The sequence below is a fragment of the Athene cunicularia genome, assembly GCF_003259725.1.
Source record: "Athene cunicularia isolate RWA chromosome 15 unlocalized genomic scaffold, athCun1 chr15_part1, whole genome shotgun sequence".
NCBI lineage: Eukaryota > Metazoa > Chordata > Aves > Strigiformes > Strigidae > Athene > Athene cunicularia.
Genome location: NW_020799121.1, coordinates 2,034,530 through 2,047,521, shown reverse-complemented (window position 1 = coordinate 2,047,521; position 12,992 = coordinate 2,034,530). Strand labels below are relative to the sequence as shown.

General features: G+C 38.9%; 1 protein-coding gene across 1 annotated transcript in view; it reads left to right on the top strand.

Annotated features, from left to right (window-relative positions):
* Positions 1–12,992, top strand: part of FBXW8 (F-box and WD repeat domain containing 8) — a 58,244-nt gene that overhangs the window by 6,407 nt on the left and 38,845 nt on the right. Inside the window, exons 2-4 of the mRNA XM_026859910.1 lie at positions 2,614–2,718; positions 9,484–9,648; positions 10,248–10,336. Coding sequence (XP_026715711.1) covers positions 2,614–2,718; positions 9,484–9,648; positions 10,248–10,336 — 359 coding nt within the window. The remainder of the gene's footprint in view (positions 1–2,613; positions 2,719–9,483; positions 9,649–10,247; positions 10,337–12,992) is intronic.

The following is a 12,992-nucleotide window of genomic DNA, read 5'->3' as shown; positions in this document are numbered from 1 at the left end:
GTAGCGACCGGGGCGAGGCGCAGGGGGGGGCGCGGAACTTTAGGGCTGGGGCCGCGGAGGCTTGGGGCTGGGCCCGGGAAGGGCCCGGCTGCGCCGCGTCTCTGGGACGGGGCGGGAGAGGGGGACGCGGAGTTTTGGGTTCCTGTGAGCTTGTACATAACCTCCGTTTCTGCACATGTTTCGTCTAACGAGGTTTTAACCCTCTAAAGTCTACTTTATTTCTTATGAAGTGGTGGGGGTTTTTTCCTCTTAAAAAAGATTTTGTTGCTTATTCAGGGTGTTTGATGCAGGTGCATTAATTAAGGATATCCTGCCTTGTGACAGAGCAGAGTAGTAAGAAAACAAGTATTAATTCTTTATTTAAAGGAGTTAATTTGGAAATAGCCTTAAATACAGTTCTGAACCAGATAAAAGTTATTTTGGTAAATCCTCTAAATGCAATAGAGATTTTATTTACAGTGTAGGAAAACTAGGGGGGAAACCCATTTTCTTGCTTCTCACTAACCTAACTGTGACTAATTACTCCTTGCTTAAAAAAATTAAAAGGAACAGATTAAATTTCTGTCTGCAAGGCACAAATTAATCCATTTACAGAATTAGTGCTCCATTAGCACACAGGAGCCCAAATCTGTCTCGGAGGGGATGGTAGTATTTGAGTTTTGGATTCATTCCAGTAGACTTTTAGACAGACTAGTGCTGACTTAACATTCCTGCTTCCTTTGCAGCGGTGAGCACTGCACTAAAGACGAGCTGTGTGTATTTTGGGGATGTAGGAGGGGAAGACTTTGGTCTGTCTCTAATGCTAAAATAGCATTAGAAAAGAATTAGTATGAGCTGTGGCTTGTGCTTTGTCACATGCTCGTGCTTACAGTTTGATTAGAAATACCCGTGCATGTTAGTTTAAAAAAAAAAATAGCTTTTTGTTCTTTTCCCCCTTTTTCACGAGGGAGCTGGGTCTTGACTGTTGAGTCTCTACCGGTCTGTCCTGGTGATACCTTTGGATACGTGCAGACTGACCAGGTTCCGCCGGTTGGATGCGAGTCAACTCCAATTTGGAAGCAATATATTCATAGTGGTGCTGTGCCTGAGCTCATAAGCCTAGAGCTAATAAACCTTGCCGAATGGCTCATCTTATTTGTTTGGGCAGCGTGTTGCTCTAAAATGGTTAATGCGGCTCCTGGATCCGAGCTGGTTCACATCTGGCCAGTTTGGGGTCTGTCTGCATGTGGCCGTGGAGATGTGCTCTCAGAGCTTCTTTTTATATTTTTCTTTGGTGTCCCCTTTGGAAATGGATGCAATTTAAATCATATGAAAACAAACAATCTTCTTGCAAATCCACAGCAGGGAGCGGAGCCAGGAGTCCTCATGCAGAGGGAAAGGAAAAGGAGCTGTTTGTGCTTTGGAAAATTGTGGATAAGGAGGGAGGGGAGCAAGAAGGTTGGATACACATCCTAGTTTAAGTAACTTCAGAAAGAGTGTGATGTTCCAGTGTTTATAAACTGGTGCTGTTTTGCTGGAAAGACCTAATGGGACCACATGGCCTGTATTTGTGCTGTCTAAACATTTCTCTAGTGTAGAATACCTTTTGCATGAAAAACTTCCATAAAACCATATTATACAATGGTTTTCTTGTGCAACTGTACTTTAAATAAACCCAGCATTGCCTGTTTTGGTTACTTCACTGGTACTGCAAAGGGTCCAGGTTTAAACGAGCAGGGAGTAATTGTAGAAGAGACCTACAGAGTAACAAAGGTATTGGGGCTAGAGAAGTGCTAAGGGGCAGGACTTCAAAATGGGTGATATAGAAATGGTCAGAATGGACTGATTTTGCTCGCTCTGTTAGATAGTATTAAAAAAATTTGAAATACCTGGATGGAAATGAGGGAGAGGACAAATGTTGATGCCATAACTGCAGGAAGAAGATTAAATAATTACGTAGTTAAACAAAAAACATCTAGGAAAAATGCATGTGCTGCATTTAGCTGTTTGATTAAAATGATGGATCCTTTGGTTTGAAGATTTTTTTTTATTTGAGATAATCAGTTAAAGCAGCAAATCTTTCAGCACATTACATATTAAAAAGACATTTATATGTTGCTAATGAAAGACAGAAACAAACTGTAACATCATCTCCATTCAGTTTTATATCAAAATATTTGTTCATTTTCCATCATCTGTGTTTGAAATCTTGTAAGTGACATTAATGACGGGCATATGTCTCCAAAGTGCTTACTTGTCTGGCCTTTTTGATGCTGAAACCTTAAACTTTTTCACTGGTACCTGTGTCTTGCCTTTCTTTGCCATCTGACTACAGATAAGCCTTATAGTTCTCCTAAACTTGCTTTCTAGATCCACTTAGCCTTGTAATGTTCTTAACCTGTCATGACTCAACCAAGAGTAGCTCGGATACCTTCATGCCAGTGTGGTCTATCTGATGATGTGCTGTTACAGGAAGGAGAGCCAGAATGACTTCTGCCTTTTTTTATGGACTGTGATGACTCTGAGAATACAGTTTCCTTTCTTCATACTGTGGTACTTTCTGCTACTATCTAGCTGTACATTAAAGAAGCCTAACAAATTATTTTCTTGCTTTTTTTTTTTTTTTCTTTTCAGAATGAAATAAATGAGGTTCCTTTCTTTGATATCCAGCTGCCTTATGAACTGGCACTGAAGATATTTCAGTACCTGGGCAAGACTGAATTGGGAAGGTGTGCTCAAGTAAGTGCTGCTGACAGAGTGCTTCTCTGACTGATACCATGTAAAATTAGCAGAAATATTCAAGAAACAGTCAGGCACCTTGCTGTAGGGGAGATGTGTGGCAGACCTAGTAGCTCAGCTTGTTGTGCTTTTACTTATTGGAAATACTTCCAAAGCTGAATAATGAATAAATAATAGTAAGTGAGCTGGATTTATAGCTTGCAGTTGAGTAGAATTAAATAAAATGTTTGTGGCTTGGACAAAACCAAAGCCTTAAAATTTAAAGTAAATACTTGGAAGGATCTTTTGATTTGAGTGAATGTATTTAGAAACAAGTGAGTGTCTTGCTGCAATATTTAGAACTCCTCACTTTGCAGTGCTAAGGACATGGTAACAAAGCTGTTCCTCCCACTTTTCAGTGTGTGACTTGAACCATAGAAATTGGAGTAGTAACTTTTTGTTTGTAGTAATTTCATGTGAGGCTAAATTCTTAAGTTACACTGATTTCCTCACTCCCTGCTCTGCAAGGGGTTTATGTTTTTCTTCTATGATACTTTAAGATAATGTTTTTGCCAGTCTGCAGTCAGACATGGTCCATAATTTATGTGTAGCTGTAAACTGTCTGTCTTTTCAAGTAGCTTTACTAACTTAAACACTCTCACAGACTTGACAATACTTAGGATTGTTCAGCCCAGCTATTAAGCCTCTTTATCTCCTTTCTTCACACACTGAATGATGAACTTTCTCTCTGAATGAGTCTTAAAACCAAACTTAATTGGCAAGTGCTGATTACCCTGTGAAATAGAGTAGAATGTTGTGGATATTCATTGACAACTTCTCCCATGCTGACTATTTAGCGTTTCATGCTGGTGTTGATTGAACACAAGTCCAAAGCACATCTTGCAACTTCACAAAAATCCAACCAGAAGCATTTTTTGTGTTCTGCTGGAACCATGCCGTGGACTGTTTGTAAGAGAAAGAACTAAGATGTACAATTTGAAAAGTGATGGACAGGTTATGGCTTTGTTGTGGAAGGTAAACTAGACACAAGTATTACCCAAATGTCACATGCATTTAAATGATATTGGGCTTTTAATGTTCAGTATGAGTAAGTCATAGTGTTAAATAGCTACAGGTGGTTATTGCTTAAATCCTTGACTTGCTAATGCCTTTTAGGAACAGGGACTTCTAGAAGAAAAATAATTCCTCTTTCAGAGCTGCAGAGGAAAAAAATTCTCCAGGATTTTTTTTTTTGGTGCTGTCCAAGAGTCTGTGAAGCTTTCAGATATACTAAAGTTTCTGTCATTTGAGGTAGAGATACACGATCAGTAAAGGCTGCATCCCATGACATAGAACAGGGTTGCATTTTTGAAGTGGATTACTTCAGGGTTATTCTTTATCTCTCTTTTTTTTTTTTTTTTTTTTTTTTTTTTTTTTTTGCTTTTGGCATGATCGGTTTACCTCATGGCATAGTAAAAAGATTGGCTGATGAAGGGCTGCTGCTTTTCTCTGTGCATGGGTTGCACTTGATTTCTGTCTTGCTCGCTTTGGTTTTTAACTTGAACCTGTTCTCATAAGATGTGTTTTAACACTGAGAAAATTTTCCACATTTCTCATTCGCCTTCTCAGACTGAGTCAGTTGGTCCTATGTGGCAGCTGACAGGTAGCTGAGCAAATGCCCAGTGTTTTACAAGGCTTTCAGAGTGAGATGAATATCCAGTGCTTTTAGTGCAGAGCTGGCTTCTTTTTAAGTGTTCAAATAAAAAGCAAAGCAATAAAAATAAATACCATTTTCATTTTTCTCTTGGTGATTGTGTTTTTGAAGGGGGGGAAGCCCTCTTCTGTTAAATGGAAAGCCCTGCTGCTTTACAGTGTTACCGTAGAAAGGTTTTGGTTTTTTTTATTAAGGCACCTTGGGATTTTAGTGAAATTGAGCCAGTTAGTGGAATTGGCATCATGAACTATGTGAGTGCCTTTGGAGAAAACCTGTTTGCTTAGTTCTTCATGCCAAATTGGTAACCGACTAACAGTAAAGTAGCCTGACTGCAGAGCCTCTTTGAGATTTAATCACACCACAGACTGCTCCGGAGAACTTTAATTTCACCCTGATATTTCACCCTCCCCCTCTTCCCCACAGCTTTTCTTTGATTTTTGGAATTAGTACTATAAAACACACACTATCTGTATGGCACTTGAAATACAACAGCCATGTGCAGCATGTAAATTAATGGTGTCATCAGTTCTTGAGCTCTGGTGGGTTTGCAGTAGTTGTGTGATATTCAGTAGCATCCAGCAGAGACCAGTCCCTGCTGATACCCAATGCTTATAATTCAAGGAGAAAGCTATCCAGGACTTAATGTGTCCACAGAACAGTCCAGAGTAATGGCAGAATTTTCCCTCTGCTTTATGCCAGACCTTTGAGCACCTTTTGATTATGTTCTGACCACTGAAAGAAATATCTATGTTATGAGCAACTCTTGTGACTTCTGTGATGAGAGGGTTTGAGCACAGTCAGTCCTTCCTCCTGGTCTGATGTAGAGGGAAAAGAAGAATAGTCACTTGGGGCACCACAAGTATGACAAGTTGAAATATATCAGAAGTTCTTGTGTCGTTTGGGACTGATACTGCAGACACCCGCAGTTAACCCCACTCTTGACCTGAGGACCTGGCCTTTAAACTGTCAACTCTGTGATAAGGTGATGCGTCTCATACGTGAACTTTTCTGTATACTTACAGTTGTTATTGTTTCCTAGTAAATACCAGAGACTGCATAAATTGCATTTTGTGGTGTGAAATACTTCTCCACAGTATGTACTGAATTTTGGCAATGCTAAGGCAGTTTTATTTCTGAACGGATCAGTGGGAAATTGCCTTGAACTGTTAGTATTTTCATCTGGGAGATTGTTTAGAAATGTTTACCAACACAACAATTGCATATGTATCTAGGACAAGGGAGATTGTTTCTAGGAATTTAAGAATGAATTGACTTGCATAAATCAAGAATTTCAGATGCTTGTCTCTAGAGCTTCTGGAATTGACAAACTGTTAGGCTTTCAGTGTTTATACATTTTAAAAAAAGAATCTGGTATATTTATTGAGCGTACTTTTGCATCAGGGTTGCATATGGGTAAAAGTAATTGTCCACCCTCCTCATAGTTCAGAGAGACAGCGGAGAAATGGGTGGATAAGAGTATTCTGGGCTCAGGATGAGGCTTAAAATAACGTTATGGCTGTGAATTGAAAAGATGAGCGGCTTCCACCTGGTGTGGCTTCCATCTGAATGGCTTTGGATTAAATACTGTTTGGCGCTACATATTGTACTGAGTTGAAAGTCCAGATATTTCTAATTGAGGGCCCTGGCTTCAGTAAGTGAACCTTGACTATGTCTTTGTGTGTCTAGGGAAGAAAATAAACCTAATGAAACAAAGACAGTTATCAGATGGAGAGGGATGAATAAACCTTCATTAGGATTTGAGCCAGTTGATTTAGATGGGATTAGAAGAAATTTAGGATTTGATGGAAGAGGTGGGGATTTTTTTGGGGGAAAAAAAAAAATCCTCCAAAGACAAAACCAAATATCAAAACCTGTATCTGTGAAAGCCTTTGAAGTCCTTCAGAATGTTATTATTTGCTGAACTCTAAGGTATAGAACTGTTCCTTTGTGGGGCTCGGGGAAACCAAAGTTTCTTTGCTACAGTTGAGAGCTTTTACTGTAGTAAAAAGATAATAAGAACACTAAAGACAAAATTAAATTGGTGGCTCTATAGAAAGAACTCAGATGTTGTCATTGATAATTGTTGGAATTTCTGCATAGTGTAGATTTGGAAATAATTACGTTCGTAGTTTTAATAAGAGCTTTGCATGTCTCAGCTACTCTCCAACAAGCAGAATGTATGGGTGTGTATAAATGAAGCTATAATGCTCTGACTTTAGGGGCCTCACCTGAAACTCTAAGTCAAGCAGATCTAATAAAGTTGACTTCAAGCCAATGGCTGGTTTTAATGCGGCAGCTCACAGTGGTGCTGTAAAGTGAAATGCTTGAGACTCTTTTATTAGAGATTTCTTGCAGCTGAGGCTCGCTCAGTGGGGCTTTTACAAGGGATTGTCATGCCAGTTTTGGTGCATTAAGAAAAGGCTGCATTAGGGACCCTTTGGAAATTCATGCTTGTAAAGCAGCAGGATTCGATGTAATTTGATTTAAAAAAATCATAATAGGATAGGATCTTTATTCCCCTTGAATGTTTGTTCCTGAAAGTTGAAAACGCAGTTTAAATTTTATGTAGTGTGTGTTTCCCCCCCCTTTTTTTTTTTTTTTACTGCCTATAAAATGCTTTTAAGACCTTGAAACTAGAAAGGTCTGTACAACATTGTCTATTTTGGCAAACTCCAAAGGTGTGGGGGTTTTGTGTGTGGTTTGTTTCTTTACTTTTTTTTTTTTTTTTAAAGCAAGGCAAAAGTTGGTGTAGTTTGGCTTTGTTTACTTCTGCTTGTGCATTAGCCTGTCCCCTCAGTGTCAGCAGAAATGTGCTGTGGTTACGGGAGGGGGGCAGAGCTGCCATTACTGTTGACCGGGCTTGGCTGGGGTGCTCAACTCCTGCAGAACAGCTGCTTTTTTTGTGTGTCAGCAAAAAGCTGTGTGTTTTTTTTTTTCCTTTGAGCAATAATATGTGGATTTATATTACTTTAGAATCAAATTGAGAGCAAATTCACCACTAAACTGTAATGGTTTGAAATTTGGATTGCTTTTCTTTGTTTTTGAACTTCCTGAGTGTGTCCTTGTAGGGACAGGAGCATTCAGCACTGTTGTTTGTTTTGTTTTGTTTTACAGGACCATGTATAATGCTAGAGAAGACTCAGTGCTGTTTGTCATTTGTAAGGCATTATAATTGCCATATCCAGGTTGTTTTCTTTGTCTGACGAGGGAAGGTGTTTGTATGTCTGCTAGTTTGAATTGAGGTCTTTTGGTGAATAACTAGAATATTAGCTCTGCTGGACTTGGATATTCCTGTTTGAGAGCTGTGCTTGTACGTAGGTATCAAATCTTAAAAGCATATTTAACTTACTCAGTCCACCCCTCCTTTTTTCTCTCATGTTAAACTTTTTTTTTTTTTTTCCCTTGGAGGAAACAGGTCATGAGATGTCCTATGATGCAATTCTTGATTTCCTGCTGGGATGTTGTTTTTTGAGAGCAGTAATGATACATGTGTGTCTTTACAGGAAGACCAACAGGCAGCACAGTGTAAACACAATGGCTAGTAGCTTCAGAAAGTGTTCAAGAGGAGATCTAGGCTGTGCATTGGAGAGCATGCTGGCCCACTGTTTGGGAACTATATAGCATGCAAGAAGGTTTGGCGTGTAAGATGATTTTGCGTGCCCAAGGGGATTATAAGACACAAGGGTCATGTTGATGGGTGCTTTCTGGACCTTAGCTGCTTTCTCCCTGCACTGCTGTGGGTGTTTTGATGGGGCTGATCTTGGCCTGATGCTGCGTTAATACAGCAGGCTAAGGGATGCTCCTCCAAGTCATCACATGAAAAATTTTTACAGATCATGTTACAAACTTTGAGATGACAAATTATTGAAGGGGTTGTGTGTGGTGTTTTCCTAACCTCTCTGTAAGTCTCACTGCACACTTCATTGCTCCAGTGGCTTGTGTTCAGCATGAACGTCTTGCAAATCCGTACCAGCCAAAAGGATCTCATGCTTTCAGTGTTTCTCATGATACATAGTTTTGTGAAGCTATACTTTGTATTTGAAAGCTGTGGTTTTTAAGAAGTCTGAAGCAAGGTGTGTGTGGTAATGACAAAATAAAAAGCAGATTAATTTTATAAAGTGGAGAACAAGTAATCGTTCATCTTACAACATGGCACAGGGAGATGAATCTGTGTGTAAATGTGGGACAACTGGCAAGTAAAGAGATGGTCCTGTGAGAGTTTGTAGCAGTGGGAGACCTAGGTTCTTGGTATAAGCTTGGGACTGAAATGGATGTTAGATGCTTAATTGGAAGTTGCAAAAAATGACGTCAGTCTGAGAACATTTTTTTAATCTTTTGGAAACAGCATACAATTGATTGCTGCTTTCACTGGTAGCAGTTTTCATTGGTTACATCTGGTTTTTTTAAATTAAGAATTACAGAGAACAAATGCTACTTAAATTGGCTCTTACCTCTTGAATCTTTAATTCTAAGCCCACAATTGATTATGATGAAGCTGTTCTCTCTGAAATGGACAGCAACTTGAGGCTCCTTGAAAAACTTAATAATTCATTCCTATTTATGCCTACTGTAATACAATAGGTTATAAATGACTCATGTCATACACCTAATCAGGCATTGTCAGTAGAACTTTAGAGATATGGTGGTGTGATCTGAGAGGTTTTCTTAGCTACAAATATGAAAATAAATCCATATTTTTTTCTCTAAATGTATAATGCTGTCTTAATTGTTTTCTTGCTTCTCCTCCCTTCAAAATTTTCTAATACCCTGGTATTTCAGGTTGACAGTGTGGCCAGTAAACACTGGTGTCCATGTTGCATGGAGTTTTAATGGAGTAGAAACTCAGTTATTTTCAAAAGAATCCACAGAAAAGAAGCATTTTGTTAAAGGACTGGGTTTATTATACTCTCAGTAGTATAAAGTGTGAACAAATGCATTTGTTTAGATAAGAATTTAGTCTCAGTGCAGGCAATATATTGATTTATGTGCATATATTTCAGCTGTTATTTAAATCATTTTATGAGAAGTCTAATTTTTACTTTATGCTGTATATAAAAAAAATTGATTTATAGGTCAGCCGGACATGGAAAGTACTTGCAGAAGATGAAGTGTTGTGGTACCGGTTGTGCCAACAGGAAGGATACCTATTAGATACGAGCATCTCTGACCGTTCCTGTTGGAAGCTTGCCCTCAAAAACTGCCGTGCCAGAGAGCGCACTTTGAAAACCAACTGGAAGGTAAAAGGGAATTTCTTTAATGGGATCCAGATGCTGTAGAAAAATGGGAATCTGGTTCAAGGAAGTGGTAGTGAAAAGTTGGTCTTTTCTATTGCAGCTTCTTTTTGCCTGTTAAAGGGGGAAAGCTGCTGAAGGATTTATGAGACCTAGCCCTAGCTGTAATACCTTTTTTTTTTTTTCCCCAATGACTGGTTACTTTTGGGAGTGAGTCTGTCTGCTATACTACTACACTGGCTTTGGTGAAAGAGAGATATTTATGCTTCAGCCATCCCTTCATAATGAGAATCAGCCTTGAAGATGAAGGCTCCATCCCCTGTTCACTACATACCCTGGCTAAAAGAAAACTGTAATATTGTTGTTGTGGTAGTTGTTTCTCTACTTAAAGATTATGAATGATAATGAAGAGTGAGAGCTTCTTTCTTTTCATTTCTGTCTGTAAAAAATTCCAGTCAGCAAGCATAAAATAGATGTCTTCTCTCTCAGCTGCACTGCAACTTGTCAGCAGCAATAGCAAAGCTCAGAGTTTCCACGAGGCAGAAAATTAACTTGGTTGATGAATGTATTGCAATACTAACTCCATGTCTTGTCTTTCTGTGCAGAACCGTATCGGTGGTGTGAGCCAGCTGCAATATGAGCTGGGAAAAATTCTTTGTGATGTACATTCTTGTGATGGAGTTGTTATTGCTGGGTGAGTATGAGGTTGTGTAATGCTCACTTAATCTTCGCAGTTTGAAATCTCATGTACTGCTTTTTAACAAATTCAAAAGAAGCACCTGTTTGAGGCAACATGAATGAATTTTTCCGACCGCTGTTCCTTTATGGGTGAGGTAGATTGTCCTTAAAATGACTGATAATCATGGTTATCTACAAGTCATTTCAGCCGTGCAGATTTTTATTGTGCTATTCAAAAAGCTATCTCATGTACATGTACTCCCTGTAAAGACTATAGTACTTTCTCATGAACTGTATCTATTGTTTTGCGGTGGAAGCACCCAGAATGTATTCAATATTGAACACATCTACTGAAAAATGCTCTTTTTATTATTTTTTTTCCATAAAAATCTCTTAATCACAAGGATTTTTTTGTGTGCTGTGGCAATATGCTGAAATGCTTTTGAATGCTCTTGGGCAACTGAGAGCAGAAATCTAAACTAGCAGACGGCAGGAGTGAGAGTCACGTTTTAGTATTTGATTCATTTGGTTTTGTGTTTTATTAGCTGCACTTTCACTTGTTTTACTCCTGCGTTTGGAGGTCTCACTTTCTATTCTCTCTGCCGTCCTATTTACTGACTATTGGTTTTCTTCCTGTGCTTTTCATGCAGTGTTTTTGCTGCTGTTATTGGATGCGTTACAGAAATGAACATGCTTCTGCGGAAGAGCTGTGTAGTCTGTGACCTCTAGAGGTACAATGCCACACAGCAGTTCACCTAAACAGTGGCCATAGAAAGAGGCTTTAAGAATTTGTGTGCCTGGAGTACCACAGATCTTAGTGACTCGTGCCTGATGTTGAGACTTTCTCGAGCCACCAGTAAGACACCGCAGCTCCTGCCTGCTGTGGTCTGCAGCTGGGATCCAGCTCTGCAGATAGCAGCCCAACTCCTTTTGTGCCCTTCAGCTTGGGCAGTTGTTCCCTGGCCTTGGCTAGGGATCTGCACTACTGTATCCGTTCCACTGTCTCTAATGAAACCTCCTGTACTTTTTTGGGAGCCAGAAACCCCAGTTGTCTCCATGCTGCTGCCAAAACCTCCAGCTCTTCTTTTTCTTCATTTTCTCCATTCTGTTTATATCCAAACATGCAATCTATAGAAGGTAGGCAGAATAAATTAAATTTCTAAAGAAATAATAAACAAAGGCTATTAATCCTACATATTAAACTCAAAAAAGTCCATATTTTAGCTTGATTTAAGCTTCTATTACGGAAGTTGGGTTTATGCACAATTTTAATATTGATTCCACAGTTCCTCCAGTATCTCTTGATTATTGTGGTGAGTTTGCATCAGTTGGCATGGTGAAGAGAGGTGGTGCCATTAAATAATCTAGGTTCCTGAAAGGTTCATGAAAATAGGTGAGCAGGTAAGAGACCACTGAGGGAAAAACTACACATGTGTATCCATTAGGATAAGCAACGTTCACTCAGATTACTTTTCAGTAATTTGCCTTCTCTGAGAAAATTAATTTTAGTAATGAAGAATCTTTTTATGAAGCTATGAGCATATATTTGATGAAACAACATGGGGAAATCAGAGTTCATCTGTTTGACTCTACTGGTTAATAAGTAAAATGTTTAGAATATTAGAACACAAAAGTTAGATTACTTCCTTTGCTATTTACTACTTGCCCTTCACTCTTTGGGTAGCTTGAGGTCTCTGAAAGCATCTTTTAAATTGCTGCAAGTAGAAAACTGTTCTGTGAATCTTGCCCAAAAGAAGACAAATTTGTTCTGCCAGTGATGATTGAAGTCTGCAAGACAGTAGCACACTGTTGCACCTCCCAATAATGTCTCATTGTAACTATCAAACAAGACAGTCTTAAAGTTATAAATTTACTAGCAAAAGAATAGTCATCATATAAAACCTTCAAAGACATTAGCAAATTGTTCAGGGAAATACTTTGTTACGTGCATTTGGTAAGTATTTAGGATAGGTAGATTGAGGAATTTATTGGGCTTTTGTTGTTTGGTAGTGTTTCTTTCTAAATCCAAAAAATAACCCTCCCCTTTCTCTTCCAGCTTATTGTACTTAATGGCTTTCAAATTTGTCATAAAAGTGTAATGAATCTGGTGATCAATAGCTAGCTGTTGCATTCTTTCAGTCGTGCAGAAGTAATTTAATAGCTGAGGTTAACAGAAGTCAATTTTCTTCTCAGTATAAATATCAATTATCTGTTATATTTAATGATTATATCTCCAGTTTTCAAACACTTATGCTCTTAGATTTACATGTGAATAATCATAGATTACAGTGAGACTTGGATGTGCATAAAGCTAAACTGATGTGTGACTTTGCAAGACTTGAGAAGTTGGTGATGATCATAAGGCTAATTTTGTGGGTGGAATTTCCTAGGGTGTTTCTAAGCAGTAGCTTGTGGCATCATTTACCTTTCTTCTACAGTCAGGTTGCTGCACTGGAGAAAAACGGGGCCACTCAGTTTTTAGCAGGTTTTTTGATGTTTGCCTTTGGGGAGCAGCTGCAACACTGGCTCAGCTCGGTCAGGCCAGCAAGGCATTACACTCGTCTTTAGAGCTGGAAACTGTGGCAGTGTATAGCAGCTGCTCCCTGGTTTCAGGACATTCAGCTCAGGATCTTGGGAGATCAGTAAATTATTATAAAAATTGAAAAAGGTGT